At 45.7% G+C, this 24,239-nt stretch overlaps 1 protein-coding gene across 2 annotated transcripts in view; it reads left to right on the top strand.

Moving 5' to 3' along the window:
• The first annotated feature begins 1,496 nt into the window (after window positions 1-1,496).
• The window catches only part of LOC144153084 (cyclin-dependent kinase 8-like), a 43,050-nt gene continuing 20,307 nt past the window's right edge, over window positions 1,497-24,239 (top strand). For both annotated transcript variants that reach the window (XM_077684736.1, XM_077684735.1), the window contains exons 1-8: window positions 1,497-1,640; window positions 8,554-8,804; window positions 13,675-13,750; window positions 14,744-14,854; window positions 14,953-15,093; window positions 20,069-20,126; window positions 22,581-22,712; window positions 23,024-23,167. In XM_077684736.1, coding sequence (XP_077540862.1) covers window positions 8,677-8,804; window positions 13,675-13,750; window positions 14,744-14,854; window positions 14,953-15,093; window positions 20,069-20,126; window positions 22,581-22,712; window positions 23,024-23,167 — 790 coding nt within the window. In that variant the 5' untranslated portion in view covers window positions 1,497-1,640; window positions 8,554-8,676. The remainder of the gene's footprint in view (window positions 1,641-8,553; window positions 8,805-13,674; window positions 13,751-14,743; window positions 14,855-14,952; window positions 15,094-20,068; window positions 20,127-22,580; window positions 22,713-23,023; window positions 23,168-24,239) is intronic.

Genomic DNA, 24,239 nt, shown 5'->3' with positions numbered 1-24,239 from the left:
TCACGCGTCCAGTAGCACCCGGCTGATTTTCTCAGCAGCAAAGTTTGCAATAAACAAATTACCTTCAGAGGAAACTTTCCCCAGGCACTTAGTGCTGAAGGCAGCGTCTCCAAATGTGTCGTTTGAGATCGCAGCTTCTGTGTTAGCACGTGTAATACATCACTAAACCTCCTAGTCGTCATGGCCCCTTTGCAGGCCGAACTGCTGTCAGCTTCTTGCAGCACACTGTTCGCAACAGCTAGGGAATATATGTCACCGCTTCCGCATAACACACCACGAAAAGAATGTTTGCGACGACACTTTGTCGTCATGTGGATAGAAGAGCACAGATTTCTCGTGAAAATGTCTAGCTTTTTTTTTTTTTTTTTCGTATCGATGTCGTATAGCGAAACGAACGTTTCGATCGTCGGCACAATTTAGCCGGCACCAGAGCTTTGAAGGAAGCTTGACTTCTTGAAGATGGCTCATTGTGAAAGCATCATTCCACAGAACTTGCGACTTCATTTGATGAGCACTGCGGAGAGAGAGCCTCGTGTTGTGGCTGGTGCACCTCATCTTTTTCGGCTCTTCAGCTTGCTTGCTGGCTGCCGAAACTGAAACTCTTGTCCGCCTTTTCCTTTGCGGCTTCCGCGTGCATGCTCCGCGCAGAATTCGAAGCACAGTCAGGCAGGATGGTAGGTACAGCACCTGGAGCCAGTGACAGCTTCCCGCGTACAAGTCGCACTTTACAGCCGTTTATTACGTGGATGTAATCACGCAATAAGCACTCGGGCTCAAAGTGGCGCTCACCAACGGCTGAAGATATGGTCAAGAGTTTGTCCAGTCTTCCCAAATTTTGTCCCCACTTTTTGCACAGTTCCTCGTCCAAGGAGCGGCGAACAAAGACGCCTTGGGAGCACCTGCAGGGTAACCACTGTGACAACCCGGAGCAAAGCAATAGGTGTCCGTCCTTCGTTTTGACATCGCGTACCCGGCCTGGCCAACCTCTATTCGACAGCACTCGCAATAACTATATTCCTGACGATTGTATACCTCTTGCTTCTGTGGAACATCACGGAAACGTAAAACACGCAGAAAATGAAAGGCCGGCCTCAGCCATAAACAGACGGAGAGTTTGTCCGACCGCGCGCCGCCAACGTATCGCACATCCGCTCGTATCGTCTGCGCCGCTAGCAGACGATTTGTTTGTAGCCGTTGCCCGATGGCTCAAACGGGTCTGATAAGCAACAAAACGTTCTTAGAAAAGTACAGGGACAACAAAAGTGAGCATCTTTCTTCCATAAAGGTTAATTACTGTACCACAGTAAAAAACGGCAGCGGCAATAGCTGGCGAGCGCCCCAAGGAACGGCCCGTGCAACCGCGGTACCGTTTTCGAAGAAGGCGCAGTGGCGCCCCTGGCGGCGGTAGACGCGCTTTGCTTCAGCCCGAACGCTGCAAAGCGCTCCCGTTCGCGCCACTGGATCAAGACATTCTAGTTCACTGTAGCGCCAACTGTCCCGCAAAAATCCGGCGGTAGGCGAAGTAGGCCCCGGTAATCAAATGATGCGTTTTTCCAGGCTACAACGAAAAACTCTTCATGGCTGGTCGGAGTAAACTCGGATCCTGCATCTACTGAGCGAGGAGTTTGAAGTCGCACCGGGTAAGCAAGCGTCACGCTTAGCGGGAGCGTTGCTGCGCTGCAAAACACAATGTTAGCGTCGCGTAACCCGGGTACGTTGACATGATGCTTCTTGGTTTTTGTATCAATCAATCACACAATACCGCAGCTTCTCCGCTTACCTAGAAACCTTTACAATTTGACACAATAGAGGATCAGTAACCGGTGTTACTGCTTAGCTTGCCTCGGTGACTCCATAGCGGTGACTCCATCGCAAAGCTTGCGTTTGTTTCTTTTTGGGTAGGTGGATGCAAACGCAGCAGCAGTCACTTTTCAGTCTTGTCTGTTTTCCAGTGAATATTTGAGTGCTATCTTTTAGTGTCTGTGGAAACTTTTTTTTTTTTTGCGTTTTGCATCGATCTGCAAAATGATCAACCCTAAACGAATTGCCGCTAGTTAGGGTTGTGCGAGATGACGCGAAGAGAAAAGACCTGCAGCTGTAGCTATCAATGCACTTTTGAGCCTATTTAACCTTGTGGTTATGCCTCTCTAATCACGACCTCCATGCGTGCAGGTTGTCCAAGATTTTTCCTATGGCAGCATAGCTTCAGGAGCATAGCCTAGGACGCCTCGCATCGTGTGCGTCATTGTATCTTCGGGTCTCCGGCAATCAGGATTTTGTACGACCGCTGAAGAGCGCTGTTTGCAGGACGTCTGTATTTTAGCTGAAGTGGATTCGTATTTATAACACTTGCTTGGGAGTGGACGCAGTATCACGTTGTTCCTGTTAAGTGATTAAATATAGCCTAACCGAATGGATCCTTTGTAAAAAAAAAAAAAAGGCTCCTAGCCAATGCATATGAGTGTCTCGATTGCGTTTTCTTCGCCCTGTGTTAAGTGATTAGATGTAGCCTAATTTAATAAGTCCGATAGGGAAGCGTCCTTTATGAAGAAAAACCTCCTAGCCAATTCATATTCGGGTCTCGATTACGCTGTCTGCTCACAAATACCTTTTAGGAATGAAGGGGCCCTGCTGTTAGCACCCGTCGAGCTTTTGTAAGAGTAAAGCTCTTGTCCATATGCATATATAGGGCGCTTTTTAGTCAGGGGTACTGCCAGGCTAAACCACCGATGCAGCTACTGCAGTCTGCTGCATTTTGTGACGATGCTATTTGTTGCTGCTTCCTGGCTATCATGGCTTATTGGAACAAAAGTATTGCAGTTAACTTCGTTTCTACGCCTGTTTTTGATTTCCTGCTTTGACATTCGGTGACAGATAAAAGCATTCAATACTCCTTTCCATTTATTTGGCTTGACGAAATGCAAAATGCCTCAAAGATACTTGGTATGCTTCCAAGTATCTTTCAAGTATGCAGGGTGTTCAAATTTCAGTGTGAAATGAGCTTTATGCATGCATAATTATGGGTCTCAAGCATAACTGACACCAACAGTCAAGGAAATAATTTAATAGGCCGTTTACCTTACCAGGGAAACTGCTTCTAAGCCGGGATGGTAAGTACATGTAGCCAATTGTCTTGAAGTATTGAATGAGCATTTGCCAGCCAGCATGTCAATGCCTACTGGTGGTGCTCAGTAGTGAAGTCGCTGACGGACAAGTCATTGCAAAGAAAGCTTACGTTGCCGTGACCGCATTTCGTGTGCATGTTTTCTGCATTTTCTTGTAGCACTGAGTTGTAATGGCCATTCTGGATGAGATTCTTTTAGTACTCTTTTAAATTCAACTTACACTCTTGTTTATTGTATCCCAATGCCATTGTCTGTATAGAATAGGTAAAAATCATTTTGTTCAATTCAGAAGCATACGTTTGTGTCTCATGAATTTACGGCTTTTTGTTGAGGAGCACTACCTTGTTTATGGTTGTTCTATTGAGCTGACATGTTTAGTTAGTTCATAAATCAAAAGAATGTAGAATGGGGCTAGTCCATACTTCTTCACCTTCAATTGTGCTGGGTTTACTGCACAAGATCCACGGCCCCTTGTCGTCCAATTTGATGTAGTAAAGCCAGTGCAATTCATAAATCAAGATGCAATAGCTTCATCTCGGGCATAAGTAACAGCAGGTGCCCTTTTCGCATGGGAATCGACAATTTATAGCATTTCTTGCTTACTTTTTTTGCGACATGCAGCAGTCCATTTTAGGAGCAGAAGTCAAACTTCCTCAATAACGGTTGCCTAACGTTCCCTCTTGAAAGGAGCCATGAAGAGAAAACACAAGTTTGGTTCATTTGAAAGATTGCCTCGTTAGAACCATACTGACACCACTTTTAACACAAACTTCGCTCAAATAAGCTACATAATTAGGAAAAAAGGGAATGACCATGCGACCCACCAGCTCATTTCCCGCAACAGAACCTATGATGTCGCACGAGAATGCTCTGCGATTGGCGGAGGCCGGCAAAAGCAAACGCAAGTTAGGCAGGGCTTACCAGTTTGCATAGTGAGCTATATGCCCATTAAACATACTGCACATTCCTTTTATGACACTAAGAACAGTGGAGTAAACGGTTGAAGTTCCGAATGAACACGCAAGCGTGTACGCCAATGCGTACGAAACTACTGCCAGCCGAACTCGACATCTCGCCGTCGCCACCGTCGTGCAGAGGAATTTTCGGGTTCGAGGCTCTTCGGGGCCAACGAACCGTCCCAGCACGCACAGCAGCGACCTTGCTTGGTATCGTAATCCCTTCACAGGAGGTTGGCCGTCATATCGCCAACCAGCAAAGGTAAAAATAGAAACGAGGGGAGTAAGGAACAGCAAGAAGCGACGAGATAGTGACAGTCGTCGCAGGAGTTTCGGAATGGTGTTGGCTTGCTGCTGTTGTTAGTTGCTGCTGAGTACTTCACAATGAAATTTCATTGCTGCGTTTTGAAATGCCCCTGTAGTACGGGCAAATCGTCGAGGGAGTGCGACATCCCCGCCGGTGAGGAGACTCCTTTCGTGTGCTGCCCAACGACGAACCTCGGCGAAGCAAGTGCTACGTTTTGTGAACTTTGCAAAAGGAGGAGAAAGAGAGCTAAAGGAAGTACGAGTGTGCTCGCTTTATTTCCGAGGAAGTGATTACGGTAGGGGGACCCTTACGTTAGCTCACTCCTGGGACATGCTGGCGCTCGTCGCCGACTTCGTCAAATCGCCGTCAAAGCGCTCTGACCTTGGGGGGAAAAAATACCGTACACACTGCGCATTGACGCTCGTATCTTTCTGGTCGAAGCAGGGAGCTCGCGCGAACGGCTTTCCATACACGACACCGGCCAACTGGCATAAGCGATACTGCTACTGAAATTGAACTATTATTAACCGTAATAAAAATACGGCACATACGTACCAGTCTGTATTCGTCCGTCGCGACGGGGCTGACGAGGCAGCGGTGCCGACGGCTGGGCATTCGTCTGTTGTGGCTATCGCGGAATGGTCGCTTTCCGGCCCATCCGCGTATCCTACAACTCCTGCCGCTCGAGCACTTAGAAGAATTGAGCGTTCAAGTGGTGTGAGGTTGTTAAATGCAAGCCCGAGCGAGAGTTTTGTTCTCCGGATCAGGCGATTCCAGGACTAGGGCTGCGGGTGCACTAGGTTTTACTAGTATTTTTAAAATGGCCGCCGTCTCGGTTTCGGCATGAGTTCCGGTTCCTGTTTGATTCCCGCGTGTGGGTGCTATATGGAGTCGACATACTAAGTATCTGTTTCATGGACCGGCTCGTATGACGCCATTGTTCACGTCACGAAATGTGCAATTTAGCGGGAGATTTAAAATTTTGGCTTAAATTGCCTTATTTCTCAGTGAATAAAGCATCATTTGCTTCGGGGAAAGCGCTTAGGGTACTATGAAACACCTAATCTTTCGAATAAAACAAACTTTTGTTTTCTCTTCATGGCTCCTTGAAGGCCTCAAGGACACACGGGGCCTACTCTTGATTCTTCGTGGCTGAAAACAATCACTGTCATTGTTTTCACCAATTCGGGAGATTGGTTGCGAATATAGATTTAATCAATCGAGGTCATTGTGATGACCTTGATTGGTTATACTCAAAGTATTTGCCAAAAGGCTAACATGACTGTCGCCAATGGCTGGGTGGACAGACACAGGGGAAGTCGGCAAGACTGCGAGAGGTGTAACTATGCAGAAATGCTCATTACGGAAGCGGATCTCCCCACTCGTCTTATTTCCTTGACCCAATCCTGAGCAAAATAAAGTTTTTTCTACTCCCTTGAGGCCCCCCCCCCCCAAAAAAAAAGAAATGTGCAGCAAAGCCAGTCGTGTCTGCTGATTGAAGCAGTGTTGTAACCTGATGCCCCAGTGCATGCATCGGCAACTGTCTGGCTACCGTGTAATCCAATAAGAGTTGTGCAAAGAAGCCACTTTGGCGCTCCACAAGGGTGCGTCAAGGTCACTGGCTTTTCAAAGTCACTTGTGGCCACAATGGGCCACTCAATGCATGCTATTCATGATTTCACTTTTTAGCAGAAGTGCAGCCCTTTAAATTATCTGTAATGGGAGGCGGAAGAGAGAACACTATGCCACGCTCACAGTTGCCACGCCAACTTCCCCAGAGTTGTCTCAGTGGTTTTCAAAGTGTTTTCGTGCTATCCCTCAAAAATGTTATGTTTATTAATTTTATGGTTAATACGAACATTTTGTCTGTTTCATTCAAAGGTTTTTCGAGTGGAACACGCCAGCAAATTCCTTAATTCAACCTTATGGACTTAGCAGCTTGCTGTTACAGGGCTATGTCGAATAAAGAAAGACATTTTGTTTTACTGAAGTTTTAATCTTCTGAGGCTACTGCAGTTGTGACCACCAGTGTGATCAAGTGGGCTTTTTTGTTTGAACTTTATCTGCCGTTATGGGTGTTCGTATAATGCAGCTAAAAAACAATAGTGCCCATGCTGTGTATAAAATTTTGGCACACGGTAAACATTACCCGGCTGGCTGAAATTAATCCTAACACTCCGCTACAGCACACCGCATAGCCAAGGGGCTTCTTCAGAGCTTGGAACCACAGTTTTGCCCTTTTCTTGCTTGGAGATGTAAATTTCTTTTTGTCTGTTACCGACTTTTGAGAGATTTTGTCAAAGCATCGTAAGACAGTTTCACTGTACAGCTTTTGTAATAGATTATTCTATACCGTTTGGCTGGGATCGCGACTGGGTGGCATCCTGCTCATCATACCTGCATTTCACAGACATTGAGGTTGAAAACTGTGGATGTTGACTCTCGACAAGCCCTGCCAATCTGTTTTCAGTACTGGTGGCATCTCAGGTCACTGGGGAGGGTGCTCTTAATGTTGGTCATTTTCAAGTGAACACTACCGCCTGATGGCCACTTGGTTCTTATTGAAACCGATGTCCATTCATGTTTTCAAGAATTGTTCGATGTAGTGAAGCTGCTATGCTGTTGTACGGCTGTCCTAAAAGGTCATAAAAAGATTATTTCATACACAACAACAGATGGCAGATGGGGTAATAAAGTTAGCAATAAAAAAAATACAGTAGCAGTGGATGAAAATTCACTGAGCGATCTTTTTTTTTTTTCATTTCCTGTTATTATTTCACAGGATACCACACAAAGTGATTTTAAAACTGCACAACGTGCCAAACGGCATCTGCTCAAGCACTGTGTAACCAGTTTGTGTGGAAAAAAGAAAAGAGGAAAAGTCTCGTTACACACTGGATGTAAATTAAATTGCTGGGTTTCTAGGTTTTCATCCTGCTTTCATTTCAAAGGTTGTTTGTTTGTTCTTTGAGGATGGTGCTGTCTGTTTATTGGGCCAGCTCATTGGCCTTTGACCATTTCAACTACGTTTCACAAGCTCTGCTAAGTTCAAGGACCATCGAAGTCAACTGTCGTTTGAAGGGGCCATGGGGTATGACCATTCAATTCCTGGATAATCAGTTGCAGTGTTCACTAAGGTGGTAGTTTGGAAAGGTATAAATAACGGCTGCTGAAGTTTTTCTGTGAAATATGTCGAGTGCATGAAATGAAGTAATAGCAGCCTGTGGCCTTGTGCTGCCAAATGGTCTTGTGCTGCCCATCCAGCACTTTCGTGTTGGATGGGCAGCATCCAGCGAGCGGTGGGCAATGGCTCTTCTTGTATTTTCTTCTCCTGGTCAGTTTCGAACCATGGACCTTATGTTCATCAGTCAGTGAGCATGCCATCTACTTCAAAGAGTTGGACGTGATGGCTATGTGTTGTGCGTTGCTGTGGACGCCATGGTTGCTACGATGTAACAAGATGTAACCTGTAGTAGCATTGAGGATCGGGTGAGTTAGTGTGCGTTCATGACAGCATCGCAGCGCAGGTGGTACTAGTAATAAGAAAAAACACGACAAGCATTACCCTTTCTATCCCTATTCCTGTCCACACTGCATTATTGTAGCCTTAATGCTACTAGAGTTCCACGAGATCTTTTCTATGTTAACAGCACTTGTCCTCTCTTTTCTATTCCTAGTCCCATCCGAACTGCACTGTTACGAGCTGCTGCATACGCTGTCATTGCTAGGCGATGTCCGTGCATTGCTATGGACACTGCATGCTAGGTGATGAGTGCGTAATTGTCTTGAATCAAATTGAATGCGATTGGACTCGATTGTTGAGCGATCTTGCTATCTGCTGTGCTACGGTCAGTCCTCCTGCATGAGTCAGTCGACGTCGTCTTGAAAAGTATGTGCTAACGGTGAAGAAAAGAATACAAATGATGGTGGCAGATAAGAGATCAGAAGGCAGTGGTGAGGCAGAAGAAGAGTGCACCTATAAGGAAATGCTGCCGGATCACCGAGCCACACTAACTTTCAGCTGTCCTTACTGAGAGGCGAGACTAAAAATAAGGAAGAACTGGAAACTCAGTGGAGGGATGGCGTAGGAAAACTTTGGGCAGGGAATGGATTTGGGTGATGGAAAATTTGGGTTGAAGTGTCTCGTTCCTCTTGGTTCTCCCAGGTACGTGACGATGGCAGTTCTACGGCCAAGGTGTCCCTTGTAGCCCGGCATTGTTCCGTGGCAGTGGGAGGGGAAGTGCTGCTTCCCCTGCTGCTGCTGCCGCCTACCTCTTGAGGGGAAGCCATGGACTACGACTTCAAAGTGAAGACGGCCAGCGTGCGGGCCAAGGTGGAGGACCTCTTCGAGTTCGAGGGCTGCAAGGTCGGCCGGGGCACTTACGGGCACGTCTACAAGGCCCGACGGAAAGACGGGTACGCTCTGCCAATCCTTCTGCCATCAAACCTTCTGGCCTTTAGAGGTGTCGTTTGGCCGAGTTGGTAGTACACAGTTGCAAGTGTACTTGAAAGCGTTCGAGAAGGACGAGGGACTGAAACGCAGTCTCTCGACATTGCCAGTGAGAGTGCACTGTGTGTATGTCGATGTTTTGGTCTGCTTTCAAGTCCTTGTAGGTGTAGCGGTCTTGCCTGGTCGATAAGACGGCGCTTGTTGCCTCTGCACTTGGGCATCTCAATCTTGGAAGGACATATACAGTGCGTGGTGAACTGCGTAGGATGAAGGGGGCTATAAGGGTCTGCCAAAGCATCAGGCTGAGGGACTGCCCGTGCATTTTAATGTGTTAGCGTTCGCTCGTCCTTTACTGAAATTCTCCGCCTTTGACACATGGGTGGTGACAGAAATTTGTTCAAGCAGCCTGCTTCGTGCCTTTGGTCACTTTTGTCCCCCTGTGATGATGAGTGTCATGCATACAGAAAGATAAAAAAGCAAGACAAAGGAGCGAGGGATTGCGAATGTGAGGGAAGGCTGGACTTTTAACTCTTGTGACTGCAGGAAAATGGACTGATTTTTAAGGGTCTAAGAAAACATTTTTTTTTTATGCTAAATAATTGGTTAGGGACCAATTACAGAAACAAAAAATGCAGATATTTAACAGCCTTTTCAATAACACCAGTTTTAAAATTTTTTTCATGCATCATAGTTGCGAAAAAAAATATCAAAATCAACATTTTTGTCAAGTTGTAGAAGAAAATGATACAAAAGGCGTTGTTTATAACAAACCACCGGTAGTAGAAAAAAAATTAGAATATAAATTTTGTAGGGAAACGTTTCAGAAACATGCCCTAGAAAAAATGTCGACTTGCGCAGAACTGTTTGTCAGATACAGTAATCCCTCGTTATAACGAAATTGCTTTACTCAAAATATCGCTTTATTTGAAATTTCTTCTGGTCCGAACCCAAACGCATGCATTTTAGGCCGCATTACTCAAAGCGCATGAAGAGCTGGACCCGCTTAGAGTGAAGTGGCGACCGGAGGCGACCCAGCGGCGAGTCAGGCGGTCAACATACCGGGTTAACAAGGTGGTGTTTTCCCCGGCGATTTTCTCGAGCCGGTCATGCTCAATTTGTGCCATCGGACTTTAGACAAACGGTCCGAATGCGTAGTAGGGTGATTGAATTTTTTTCTTAGACGTTGGTCAATGGCGTGGACGCAACTGTTTGTGAACACTGACACTCGAAGCGTAGAATTAGCAGTGTCGTCGACAGTGGGACACCGAAAAACTCTTGTTTTGAAAACTTCACGGCTGCACACCTTGGGAAAAAAATTGCCCAGTGATCATGCAAAATCCTAGTGGAAAACCGGTCAGTTTGCAAAATTGCGCTGCGTACGAGCAGTTGCTTTTTGAACTCAACAAAAACACCCTCAGACTCGAGCCACGGAATTGGCAACGCTTTCCAGCCCGAAACTCGCGTAGTGTTCCGTGACGCCCTCACCGACCAACCCCCCTCCCCTAAAAAGTGGCCGCTGCCTTTTCCTCCTCATTCGCTCAGCAGTCTGCGAGGGGTTCGGACAATAGTCACTGCATGCTCAAAGGGGTTGCTCACGCCCTGCAAGAACTCAAAACAGCCAAAGCTCACTGCCTTTTTTGCACCTCAAAAAGCTTTTCTTCACTGAATACATTGTGTTTTGATTCCTCGTAGTTGTGGCGCAGTTAAAGCTTAAGGGGGGACACTGGTCTTGAGGACCAACAATTTGCCAAAAAAATCAATTTTCTGTATTAATTTTATTTGCAGTCTAATGGTCCCAAAGAATCTACCTGCAAAATATTATAGCTGTACCATAAGTATTTACAAAGCTGTCACCATTTGAAGTTGGCTAAATGGCCATTTTCCCCTGCATTTCCGAACTTTGTGCCTTGTTTTCTCAAAACCAGTTTTTTTCCCATGACGTCAACTGTCGGGTACAATATCTTGGGATGTACTGGTCAGATTTACGTCATTCTTGCTGCATTTGAAAGCTTAAGAACTGAACAGTGCAATAAAACCAGAAAAATATAAAATTTCTTTGTACTAGTACAATTTTTTATGCATTTTGTTTTACGAAAACATTGATAATTGATGACCTGACATTTCATAGGTTTAGAGCAATTGCAGAAACAGTGATAAAATTACTGCTGTGGTATAGTTGCACTCCCTGGTCCTTCGAGAGCACAAAGGAACAAGAATTATTCAAGTATATCATAAGCAGATAATTAAAAAATTGCCCGAAATGGAATGACATAACATGTGGCAAAACTCTGAACTTAGACTATATAGATGAAAACTGACTGCATATTTGCGCTCAGGATGTTAAAACACACTTAATGTGCAAATTTAAAGGAGATTGGTTCAAAAATAACAAAAATGTCTTCAAGACCAGTGTCCCCCCTTAACTATTTTAGCTTTTCTCGAGTGGTCGCTTATATTGAAATACCGCTTATAACAAAATTTTTATCCATCCCGCTGACTTCGTTATAACGACGGATTACTGTATAAAAAAAAATGTTAGCACGCATGGTGCTCGTGCGATGCGGTGAAGCCCAACCTCCATTTCAAAATGTGCAATTTCGGGTGGTTCCCTGGTAGAAATCTGGTGGTTTGACATTATCAGAGGCACATATTTGCCCCCATGTAATGTAAAAACATCTTGTCAATGATTGACTTTGCATTTATGGCCAGCACAGTATTTGGGACTAGCACGCAATGTGGAAAAACATGCATGAAGTTGAAAATGCAACACCATGGTTGATGTTTGTTGACGTTCACGGTCAGTTATCTCTGAACACATAAAGCTGAGCTTTATTATCATCTTCTGACTCGCTATTGTAGCCTTGCTTGCAGGAATGATGTGTGATGCGCTAGAATCGTGCCCTGCAAACTTTGGCCAAGTAGCTGTTGCACGATAAAAAAGATCAGCACTACGAGCCTCCTACATTGCAGTGCCATCTAACATTTTTGAAATGAAATAGTACGAAAACTCATTGGCGACTTTGTCCGAATAGGCAGTTGAACTAAGAAGCAGCCCTAGACCCCCGGGAAATACCCTCGTATGAAAACGAAACTGGCAGGCGAACAGGTGGCGGTGTGGAAGGCTGGTTTGAAGCGCTCTCCCCGTTGGAACAGATATCTGGCGACTGGGTGATATCTTTTGACTTGCATCAGAAGTTCTTATCGCAGAAATCAGGTTAGGGTGGGGTAAAATCAGGAGCGGCATGCTTTTTTTCAAGGATCAGTCGCAGATGCCCAAGGCGCCATGGCAGGTAGGCTTGTAGTTGGGTAATTGCGTAGTAGTGCCAAATATTATTTTCACGATGCAGAAACGAAACTGAAACTGTTGTAAATTGTTCACGAATGGTCCTGTGGTAAGTAGAACTACAACACAGCTTAGAATAACGTATGCAAAGGCAATAAATCTGCCTAGGATCATAGAGTAACTTTGCAAACAGGCACTGCTTGACATTTGCAGCCGATTGCAGGGAATATTGCTGTCAGAGTGCAAACCTGACGATTGAAAATAATTTTCTGATTGACCATTCATGCCCTGATAACAAAAACCTAAGGCTGATGCAGAGTAATTATGAGTGGCACGCATTCTTCGTTGATAGCAGTGACACGCGATGACCATGCCCCTTTTCCACACCGAGGCGATGTAAATGCGCGTCAAAAATCACATTTTTGTTGCAAAAATAGAAACAAAATTGATTTTGAAAGGGCATTTTCTGAGCTAACTTTACTTGTTCCAACAACGCCTGGAATGCTATGAAAAAGGGCTCCCAAGGCATCGTTCAAATTGAACGATTTTGAGTAGGCGCGGTAACGAAAGAGTTAAGCCTTGCGTGGAGTTGCCGACAATTGCTCTGCGTACATGACACAGTTTAACGTTGTAAGAATGCTTGTCCACCCGTTAGCGCAGAGTTCTGTAGCTCTGCAAGAACGCCTGTTCACAGCATTGGAAAGATGATGTCATCCATTGGAGCATGGCAGACTCCTAAGGGCTGGAGGTCACGAAAAAAGTTCACCTACTTTGGAGATCGGTTTGAGCAGTTCACGATAAAGGGATTTACATCACCAAGCAACTGGCATGCTACCTTAGTTACGACCACTTAGATGGGTTGATACATGGGATCAAATGTTAATTTTGCTTTGCAATGCCGACCTGTGACTATCACCTTGTTCTTTTGTGGATATTATATTTTCTGGTCTATAAGTCGCACTTTTGTATAAGTCGAACCCCCCTCAAAATGACAGTTTTTCTGAAAAAAAAGACGTATGCAAGTCGCACGGGTGTATAAGACGTACTGGTGTACAAAACGCACTTGTTAATCAGGTAAACACATAGAGTTGCGGTGAAAGTACATGGTTGCGGCGGCCGCTGCCTCTGAACGCATCCCCCAGTAAGCAGTGCTAGACACGTGCTTCTGCATGCAAAGTCTAGACAGAACTAACTTCTCAAAAATGGTTTATTGATACACCCACATGGCATGTACTTACAGACGGTGTTGAGGCATAACCATCGAAGCCTTTTTTCGACTCGCTAACAAATAATTCATTCATTTAGACCATAGAGCTGTGTCTCTTAACGTGCGCTGACATCACGCAGCACACGGGCACCTTTTTGAGTGCGGGCCACACGCGGCCGCCACGTATGGGATTTATTCCATACATAAGCCGCACTGGTGGGTAAAACACACCAACTAAAATTTCAGAAAAAAAACGGCGACTTATACACCGGAAAATACGGTATATATTGTGCCCTGATGCTGTTTGCTCAACTCCTTCTGTTGGTTTGTTTCCGTTTCGTTCCAGGTCTGATAGTAGAGACTATGCACTCAAACAAATTGAAGGCACGGGCATTTCCATGTCGGCTTGCCGGGAGATTGCTGTAAGTGCTGACTTTGTGCTTCCCTGCGAATACCTCTTGTTATGGTCAGTGATGTGGGAGGGTTTGGTTAAGAAGCTAGTTGGTTTCAAGGAGTGGTGGTTAACACGCTAGTCGAAAAAAGGATTGCAGTTTGCCTACCTTAGCCAGTGAATTCCATTACCAAATGCCTGCCCCGTATGCCCTTGTCCCCCGTTAAGTAATGCGCTGCATTAGTGAAGTGAACTGCTTTTTCGTACATTTTTGTGCACGACAGCAACAAGGCTTGTTTCCTTGGTGTGAGGAAATGGACTGGGCTACTCTGTTTTGTGCACCAAAAAAGAGTTCTTTAGAAATGTGCTAGTGAAGCATAACAGACTAGGGAAACACAACAGCTTGGGGAACAGCAGCTGCCTAACTTGTTAAACTGCTTCCTTTACAAGTGACGGACTTTAAATTTAAAAAGCCTGCAGTGAATTTCGCTGTGTGTATTAAATCAGACACATATATAGCCTGTCCATGCATTCTCCTCTGCTGTGTGCAGCGTTCTTGCCCACTGGTTTTTACGTTCGGTACATTGTGAATCAACTGGCCCAGCAATATACTTTAGCTAGTTGCTACTCTTGGCATTTAGCCTATGTTTTTTCTGTTTCAGCAAATCCACATGTAAGTTTTTGAAAAGCTGTGCTTTGGAGCTCGCTTGCGACTAGTCATACGAACCGTCATATGGAGAGTCTGTCATACAGACCGTTAGAGCGTGTAGCGTGCATCTTTAATTGGGCCCACCGTGCAGTTTACCTTTGGTTCAGTCTTTGGCTTACAAGTGAGGCCTGGTCGTGGCGGAAGCATAGCCTGCTGTGGCCAGTTGGTGATTGATCCTTAGCCCTTTTGAACAGTACGGCTGGACTGGGTGCTCTGTTCCGTCCACACCCGTTTTAGTCCGGTTGTGTCGTTAGAGGAGCCCATCGTGGGGGGCCCATACAGAGTGTGACGCCCCTGTTGGGCCTGGCTTTGCAGCTCCTGCGAGAGCTGAAGCACACCAACGTGATCAACCTGCAGCGGGTGTTCCTGTCGCACAACGACCGCAAGGTCTACCTCCTGTTTGACTTTGCCGAGCACGACCTCTGGGTGAGATTGAGTGCGAGAGAGAGAGAGAGAGAGAAAGAAGGAAGCAGCCGCTTCATGCTAGTGCCTTCCCCTCCTCTTCTCCCCTACTGCAACGACAGCACATCATCAAGTTCCACCGGACGGCCAAGGCCAACAAGAAGCAGGTGCTGGTGCCCCGGGGCATGGTCAAGTCTTTGCTCTACCAAATCCTGGATGGAATCCACTACCTCCACTCAAACTGGGTCCTGCACAGGGACCTGGTACGTCTGCATATCTGGTCTCGCTCTTCCTTTTTGTGCGCGGGGATCTGGAAGAGGAGGGTGGTGTTGGGGTTGAATGCAAGGGGAGTAACCGTAGGGCTCCCTATGCGAAATGTATGATCTGTTCATAAGGCCCAGGAGGCAAAGAAGATTCCTCGTGGTTGGTAGTTTATAGCGACGTCCAAAAATGCAACACTTGATCCTGGCACAGATGGCAATTGTCCTTGTGGGTTAGTATTGGTCAAAAATCTGCAGAGGATTACTTAAATGTGATGGGATTGTTCGGAGTCGACTGGCCTTGTAGCGTCTGCCTTCTGTGGCTTCAGTTGTCAGAAATTATAGTTGCCATAAATTGCCTTTACAATGACGGCCATTGGTGTAATAGTTTTCCCTTGCGGGTGACTGTTTTGCTACCTTCACTGCAATGCAGGTGCGCTTGCTGTGGAGCACCCTTTAGAGGGTACATAAAGGCAAATTACGTGGTGTTAGGACAATGAATAAGGGCCTTTATAAAGTTTTTTTCTTGGCACTGCTTCATCGGTAGCACTCAAACTTTGCACGAAGTGCCCTTTTTTTGTGGGTTCCAGTAAGGTCTTTTTTTTTTTAATTCTAAAACTGCTGGACCCAAAAATCTACAAGGCAGACCAAGGGGAAGCTCAGTAGACATGCGTTTTAGTGATATAGCTTTAGACATAAAGGAAAAGATCAAAACGTAAAATTGAATTTGTATAAGACAAATTCTTGGTCAATCTTACGTAATGTTTTTAATAATACACCTATAGACCTTATGCAAAAACTGGCGCCCTCTTGCGGGAACCGCGTGCACTTCCGTCATGTTGGGGGATCTCCAGATACCGCAGTATACATGATAGCCCGGGGTTAGCGACGCGCACGTCGGCATACATCGTGGTCCAAGATGCTTAAATACTGCCGTGTAACTTGCTGTCCACAAAGATGATACGAGGACGACCACGGAAATAGCGTACACATCTTTTTTATTATTATTCCTCAACAGAAGCATGATTCGAGCCCTGCGTGAAGTTGCTTGCAGGTGTCGACTTCCGTTCGCGCAGTAATATTATAGCTAGATCGCATGCATAGTCATGAAACGAATAATATGTGCAGGACTAAAAAGGTCCCAAAGTGAGCTATTTTCTAGCCCTGTGTTTTCCGCCGACCACTCCTGCCTGCTTGTAGTAAAGGCGCACTGCATCGGTCAGCTCGTACTTTATCGTGTGGGATGAGTTTTGAGTCTGCCGTTCGTGCTTCGCGCGCCCGTGTTTCCTTTTTATTCTGGACGTTCGGTGGGCTTTTGTGGACGTACTATGCATTCTTTCGTTTGTCAAACGTTACAGGAAATAAGGGATAGGCAAGAGTTGCAACCTTCACGTTGCGCCATGAGTATAGCGCAAGTGACTTGAGTATGTAGTAACCCGTGCATCGGTCATCTACCGCTCGTCGCCTGCTGTTCTACCGTAGCCTATTTTCCCAAGATCAAATTTTTCAAGCGGAATTTTCTAAGTGGTAGTGTGCACCCAGTTTTGTTGGCGAGGGCGCCGCGGTCGCCGCGAGGCACGCGCTCAGGAGCGCTCGGCAGTTTCTCGCTCTTTAAGGTTTTCGCAGTTTTTTTTTTTTTTTGCTAAAGCCTTTGCGTGTGCTGGGGATGCTCGGCGGTCGCCGCGAGGCACCCGTTCACCAGCGCTCGGCAATTTATTGGTAATTTAATTATTCATTGGCAATTTACTGGTAATATTGAAAATTTTTAACGTGTTACATGCCACACGCGTTACGCGCTACACATTACGGCAAGCTACAACAGCTCCGCTACAGTCGAATCCCGCTACTACGAAATTGACGGGACGTGCGAAAAATTTTGTTGAAGTGAAAATTCGCTGAGGCGAAATGTGCCCCAACACACCACGGAAAGGCCATAAAAATAGCCCCGTATGTTTCCGCATCATTGGCAGCATAATACAATGTTTAGAAAAAGGAGTGACGCGCAATAACGTCATGTTTATTCGGATAACAAACATACCAATGGTTATCTGTTTTTTCACCACCCAAAGAACGCGTTATGGAGGGGGGTGAAGATATTCAGGCGCAAAACGTATCGCTGTACAACAAGGCGTGTCCACCGAGCTGATTACTTGCAGATAGCTGCTAGGCGGTGGGAAGTCCCCCTCTCGCTTGTGGCAGGAGCAGTGCCGTTATCTTATCCTCTGACAGGGCACGGCAGCTACTGACCTTGGCAGGCAAGACGTGCGCGCTTGCATTTAACATGACCGCGCGCTCGCGACTAAGATAGGATGACTAGGCTTCAAGACCAAACGCGCAAACATGATTTTCGCTCTTGGCTATGAAGAATGGTAGAAGGAAAACGGCAAGGACAGCTGCTCACAACGCATACATGACGGCACCGCGCCAGCAGCGGAGCACATTCATGCAATTTCAACTGGATACGGATTGGCTGTAGCTCTGGGGCTCCGCCTTGGCGAAGCGGGCCTGCGCCTCGTGTAAAGACGGCCAGCCACATCGTTATCACCATCAAGCAATGGCGTGCGCCTATGAGTTATTTTTTGTTTTGTTTTGGGTGGCGGTGTGGTCGCAACGCGCATTTTCGGTGAAACTAAGCGTCCTGAATGTATAAAAAGTTACAGATAGCTGGCTCTATGCTTATTTTATTGTCAAATAATTGTTCAAACCCAGCCCAAATCATCGAAAATTTCGTTGAAGCGAAAGCAAGCCTGACAAATGGTTCCTTGTGGCGAGGACTTTGTTGCATTGACTTCTATGGCTAGCTGACGGGGAATTGGAAATATTTCGTTGAAGCGGAAATTTTGTTGAAGCGGCGTTCGTTGTAGCGGGGTTCGACTGTATTAAAAAATGCCAGGTATGCCATTTATTTTATTAAGTGTTTTTTGTTTTGTTTTGCAGGTTTCCTCTGCGTCCCAGAGGACCCTTAGCGTATAGCTATATCGCGGAGTGCCCCTCCTCCCCCTTTTCAACCTCAGGGCAGCCCGCATCGGCTTGAAGCGTTTCAGGAATGACCTGCTGAGAAACCCGCAGGATGCGAACCAACACAGATGTACTTTCAGTGTTTGTGTTCTCAAAGCCCCCCCCAAAAAAAGGAGAAGAAACGCGACAGCCTCCAGAATCTTCCCTGCCGGTGCCTCCGTCACTGCTTTTTTGATGCATAATGCGTATTTAAGAAGTAGCTCGCAAATGTGGGCAACAAAGAAAGGTCCACAGATAACTCGTCGCTCATTTTGCTGCGCCTAAATCTGAATATGAAAGGATCGCCAAGCCCAGAAAGCCCCTCACACGCTCCGTACCAAGTAATCCCGCGACCACCATCCCCCAACATGGCGTTGCGTGCTCGATTCGTTTTTCTTCCGGTAGATGGCGGCACTTTTGCATAAGGTCTATATCTCATTTTAAAAACATTTTGGAAAATACAAAGTTTTCTAACGGGCATTAGTAATACTCTTAGTAAGAATTGAAGTCATATCTTGAGTAGCTTGCAGATAAAAGAAAAAAAAGACTCGTAGCCCTTTAAAGTCATATGAAAAAAAGTTTTTTTGGTCAGTTCCAGCAGTTTCTTTTTCTTATCTTTCCGTACTGCACCCATGGTCAGTGGGCTAACGATACATTCAAACGCCAATTGTGACTGAGTTAGCGTCTGTGTGAAACTGCGCTGGGCTTTTAAAGCCCCTGGTGCATTGGCTGTGTTGTAGGCAAAGTGTGCTTTCATTTATTGTGGATGGTATTTAACCGAAGGGGCAATTTTTAAAACCGAGATAAACTGCATAGTAGCTGCAGATCAAGACATGTTTGCGCTTAGCACGACGCGTGCAACTGAATGCCATACATCGTGCGATTCCGCAGTATCTTCTGTTTGCTCAGAATATCCTTAACACATGTAAGAAAATTTCGTATATTCAAAAATGTAAATTAAAAACATTTTTGAATATATGAAATTTTCTTACATTTTTCTCTGGACATACAGCACATCTTTGTCATTTTTTCTGGAGCTTGCCAACAATATTTGTTGTTTTGGCAACAAATGACAATTTCGCACTTGATAATTTTGTGCTTATGCCTCTTATTTCGTCTACTTCATACAAAAGCAAATCTGTTTAGCTGTATATTTATATGCCTTTTATATTTCCAAGCCGTGCCGTCCTTGCGTAAAAACTTTTTTTAACCCACATAAAAAATTTCAAGATTTGGAAAGGATGTAAGGAATTTTTTTTTTTTGCAGCTGGTAGACCGCTCAAGTCAGAACTTTAATTTCTGCTGAGGATGTAGCTAATACACGTCAGAAGACCTTGTATATTGGGAAAAGCCTTTTAAATTTCTCATTCTGATACATACACGTATCTGGCATTTTTTTTTTCTGAAGTTTTCCAAAAATTCTTTCTGACAAATTGAACTTCACATTTAAGCTTCTTACTTCACTTCGAAATCTGCAATATTAAAAACTACATCTATGTTGCTTCATTTTTATGTGCCTTGTGTGTTTTTGAGCCCAACAGTTTTTGCATTAAAAAGAAACCTTACTGAAACCCACGAAAAAGGCGCTTACCGTAGCTGAGAAAATACGAATCGTACAGAAAATGAAACCATATTTAAAACACGCCAAATGCATCAGGGCTTTATGGACAAGCTACAAAAGATTCATTGATTGATTGTAGGGTTTAACACGCCGACGCAACGCAGGCGATGAGGCGCGCCGTAGTGGAGGGCTCCGGATTAATTTTGACCACCTGGGGATCTTTAACATGCGCCGAAATCTCGAACGCACGGGCGTAAGCTACAAAAGAGTTAAGGCTGGCATCGTTTTCGAGTGCTTTTTGCTGTGTCCTTGTAATAGTGTGTAGGGTTTTGCCCAAGGGTTTTCCTATGGGGGTGAAAATGGCCCAGTATTTTATTGGCGCTGACTCTGTTTCCTTCTCCTTCTCTCCCCTTTTTCCAGAAACCAGCGAATATTCTAGTAATGGGTGAAGGTCCAGAGCGAGGCAGAGTGAAGATAGGTGAGTGGTGGCTGTGCTGTGGTGACTGTGAGTGGTGGCTGGGCTGGCCATGCTGTAACATGCAGTGTGCATGGGAAAGGCGTTTGGCCTTTTCTTGCGGGCTGTTACAGTGGACCAAGTACAAGAGGGCATCAGAACATGCGATCTCTTTGTGCAATCTTGCTGAAGTTGCCACTGAACCTGGCACGAAAACTCAGCAAGTGTCGCTGTTTCCGTTTAAATTTCTCACGCATGCTTGATCTTCGAAAACCTGTTGTGTAATGGTCTCAGTTTAGTCAAGTCCCGCTTAATTCATTCAAGTGGCCATGAATACAATGTACGACTTTGCTTTATTAAGGAAATCGAGCAGCTCATATACGTCGGTGTGGCTTTATTGGATGAAAAATCTTGCTGCCGTCACTTGACGTGGTAGTTCAAGAGGTGGATTTCAAGTTAACCCGCTTAGTGCACCATTATATGACAGGGCCAGTCAGTTGCTTGCTCGGTGCTATAGTGGAGGAACTGGAAGTTAGGAACTGTAGATCAAACCTAGCAAAACATAGCCAGGCATTCCAGTGTTCAGTAACCTTATCCTGTGTAACGGTGTAGCCTTGAAATTTGCTCTTTGTTCAAGCGATGCAGTGATGGAAGTGCTGCTCCAATCGCTCCAAACTGCTCCAAGACGAAACTGCTTCATGCTGCTCCAAATGGTTGTTTTAAGGGATTTTTGCTCAAAACGTGCTCCGAAGGGGCATTTCAAAAGCGTGTGGTGTTTTAAGAACGGTCGCAGGTGCACGCCGTAAGCAAGAGGCAGACCCGGGAGCTCCGCGTCACCAGTTTTATTACAAGAGCGAACTGTTCTAGAAATCTCTCGCGCTGCCAGTTCACGCGCATTGCCCGCGATGTTGCTGCGGATGCCAATCGACATTGGAGGTTGACCATACAACAGTGGTAGCACTTCTAACTCTCTGGTGCAAAGCTGAAACTGAAAATAAACTTGTGTCTAGTGTCACCTTTATTTAAACATCCAAGTCAAAACCGCTTGTAAACTGAGTTTGCTGCGATGTGTCTGCGCATCTGTAGACATGGCCTTCTTTATCTGTAGACATGGCCTCTGTGATCGTCCATGGCTTTTTTTATGGCTTTACGGCCGCCCTGGGGCATTGCCATGTTTGTCACAAAGAACATATGAACGGTTCTTTGTGGCGTGTACTAGTCTTGTTAATGTTGTAGAGTTAGTATTATTCGGCTTTATATTTTTCAAGACATTTTTCTGCAATCATTTTCTATTACATGCTGCATTGGTCCAACTCCAACGTTGTTGTGGTGTACCCGAACTACATATACAGACAATCCCGGAAATTAAAATGTTCAATTTTTTAAAAACGTGACGTAAGGATGACTGTGACTTTGTGGCTTTTGCTCTAATTGTATTAGTTTTTGGCTGCAAATGGAAATGTACGTTTTAAAACTGGGACAGTTTAGTGATGTGCCTCGAGTATTTTTATCCGAAAGTTCAAGGCAACAGAGATCTTGTTCGGATTTTTGAAATAATGTGCCTACTGCATTTGATCGTTGGTTTTTACATGCAGTATCGTGCGTAATAAATATTGGAAACTTCAACGGTTTTCTTGTGAATTATATGCACCCTTATAACTGTATTGAAGCATATTTTGGCATCTGCTCCAAAGTGGCTTATGGCTGCTCCAAACTGGAATTTTGCCTGCTCCAACAGCTGCTCCGAGAAGTCAAATGCCGCTTCCATCACTGGCGGTGCAAACGACCAGAATTTGAGGGCCTGAGCTCTCCTGAACCGTCAGTGTCACCTGGGAAAACAGCGGGCACCATGTAATAATAATCTTTTTAGCTTGAAAAGCTATCACGCTATTTGCGGTAACCAATCAAGAGCTGGCGCATTGTCACTGCTGGTTATGGCTTTCGTCGTGAATACCCCAGTTTTCCTTACATTGTTAGTTGCCTCATTGCCGCAAGATAATTTTATTCTTTGTTTGAAGAACTATAAGCTCCAGCTCGGTGAAATTTGAGCTTAGGCTTAGTTTGTTACACAACAGCACTTTTTTTTCCCCTTCCAATCACCTAAATTAGTTGTGCGTTTCATTTGAGGCTACATTGGAAATGAGTGAGTGGGGCGTTCTAGGTTCCACACTCTGATGCTAGCTGGTCATGCGCATTAGCCAATTGTCCAGTCGTGCTCCGCAGAAGATGAGACGAAGAGCAGGGTTCAGTACTAGTGCCTCTGCTCTTTGTCTCGTCTTCTCCACTGTTTAAATGTGAACCAGCTAGCCCAACTTTTCCTTTTGCTGCAGCTGTCCAGTATTCTATTCTTGTACGAAGAAGTTTATAGCCCTCAACAACTATCTGTGTGAGGAGGCTGGGTGTGGTGACTGGTGTGGCCAGCCAGGCTGCCAAGGGAACCCCTCCTCCTCTCTGTGTCTCTCTCCTGTTTTTGTTTAGCGGACATGGGCTTTGCGCGGCTGTTCAACTCTCCGCTGAAGCCCCTGGCCGACCTTGACCCCGTGGTGGTGACCTTCTGGTACCGGGCACCAGAGCTGCTGCTTGGGGCACGACACTACACCAAAGCCATTGGTAAGGGAGGGGGGCTCTTTTTCTTTTTTTTTCTTTCTTTTTATTGGGTTCCAAGAGCTTTCTTGTGATGGGGTGAAGATGTGCTCTTTCTTTCTGTGCCACTGTTGGCGTGAGCAGAGGGGAGAAGGCAATAACTGAAGGGCCAGGGACAAGAAGGTCATGAAAAAGTGGCATACAGTTGTTCGGTTCAATCGTGAAAACACTCTTTGCAGCTGTGCTAGGGTTAAGCTATGGCTGCGGTCTAGTTTGGAGAGCAGAGCAGGTTTCCCCTCTCTCTGTGTTAACGCTGGTGGGGTGGTGCGTGATTGCAGACATCTGGGCGATCGGGTGCATCTTTGCGGAGCTGCTGACCTCGGAGCCCATCTTCCACTGCCGCCAGGAGGACATCAAGACCAGCAACCCCTACCACCACGACCAGCTGGACCGCATCTTCAACGTCATGGGCTTCCCACACGGTCCGTCTTTTCCTCTCCTTTTCCTCTTCTTTAGCGGGCTGCAGAGGTAATTTTGATGACTGCACTCTGCAAGCTTCCACTTCAAGCAGTGCAGTAGTAAATGTGTGTCTTGGTTGGCCACTTGGGGAAGTCGAATTGTTGGTGCTACATGAGGGCAGTTTGATTACCTGTTCTGGACTCGCCATGATGCGAGAAGCAGTCCAGCGTTCATTATCCACATGAGCCCTTGGATATGAGTGTGAGGCTGATTGTCAACTCAGTGAACTGTGCGTGCTCGAGGTGCTATCAATCTGGGCTGCTATAGTGTTCGATTTGGTTGAGGTATTTCTAGATTTGCGATGCCTGCATGGCGTTGCAGGCATTTTTACCCACATTGCATCCAGTTCTTCACATGCCATTTGGATTTGCATTTCCCTAATTTTATGGTGGTATTACTGGTATGTCTGCATATAGTAGCGGCAGTTTGATGTTCAGCTTATGCCAGCACAAGACAAAGCTCTATCGTCCTGATGTATGTACTGTTGGTGGGGCAAAAAATATGTAGACAGATGATTGCAGCTTGTGTTGAACACACTGACAGAAATATGTCTATTTTGTGGGGCAAAAGTACTACCTGCTGCGTATATAGTCACAGTGCTAGACGAATCATCCGTACGATGAAAGGCTTGTGCCTTTCTGCTGCCAGTTCACAAGGAGTAGTGGAGCTTCTCACAGCTTTGCCACTGGCTTTTGGGGCACCTCTCAAATTTCATCTCAGTGGCATAGACAACCATCCTCTTGTTATTTGGATTTCTTCCGGCCGCACGAGTGGCTTGTCAGCAGCCCTGGCTTTGGTGGTGATTTAGAGTTGTGCTTGCTCGCTTCTTTGAGTTTGTGCCCTGTTACAACTTGTATGCAAGGCACATCGTGGCTGGCTCCCGCAGGCATTATTGGCATCGCTTTTCTGAACTTGATGTAGCTCTCGGGGTTTGGTCTTAGCAGTTCAACCAGTAGCATTCAGGGACTCTGGCGTAATACCGGTATTTCGCGAAGCAGCCGTATGTTTGACAATACAGACTGCGTTGCTTCTTTT

Source organism: Haemaphysalis longicornis, unplaced genomic scaffold (assembly GCF_048455015.1).
Source record: "Haemaphysalis longicornis isolate Haplotype H1 unplaced genomic scaffold, Haemaphysalis longicornis Haplotype H1 scaffold_9, whole genome shotgun sequence".
NCBI lineage: Eukaryota > Metazoa > Arthropoda > Arachnida > Ixodida > Ixodidae > Haemaphysalis > Haemaphysalis longicornis.
The sequence above is the reverse complement of the archived record's forward strand: the minus strand, read 5'-3'. Positions and strand labels throughout refer to the sequence as shown.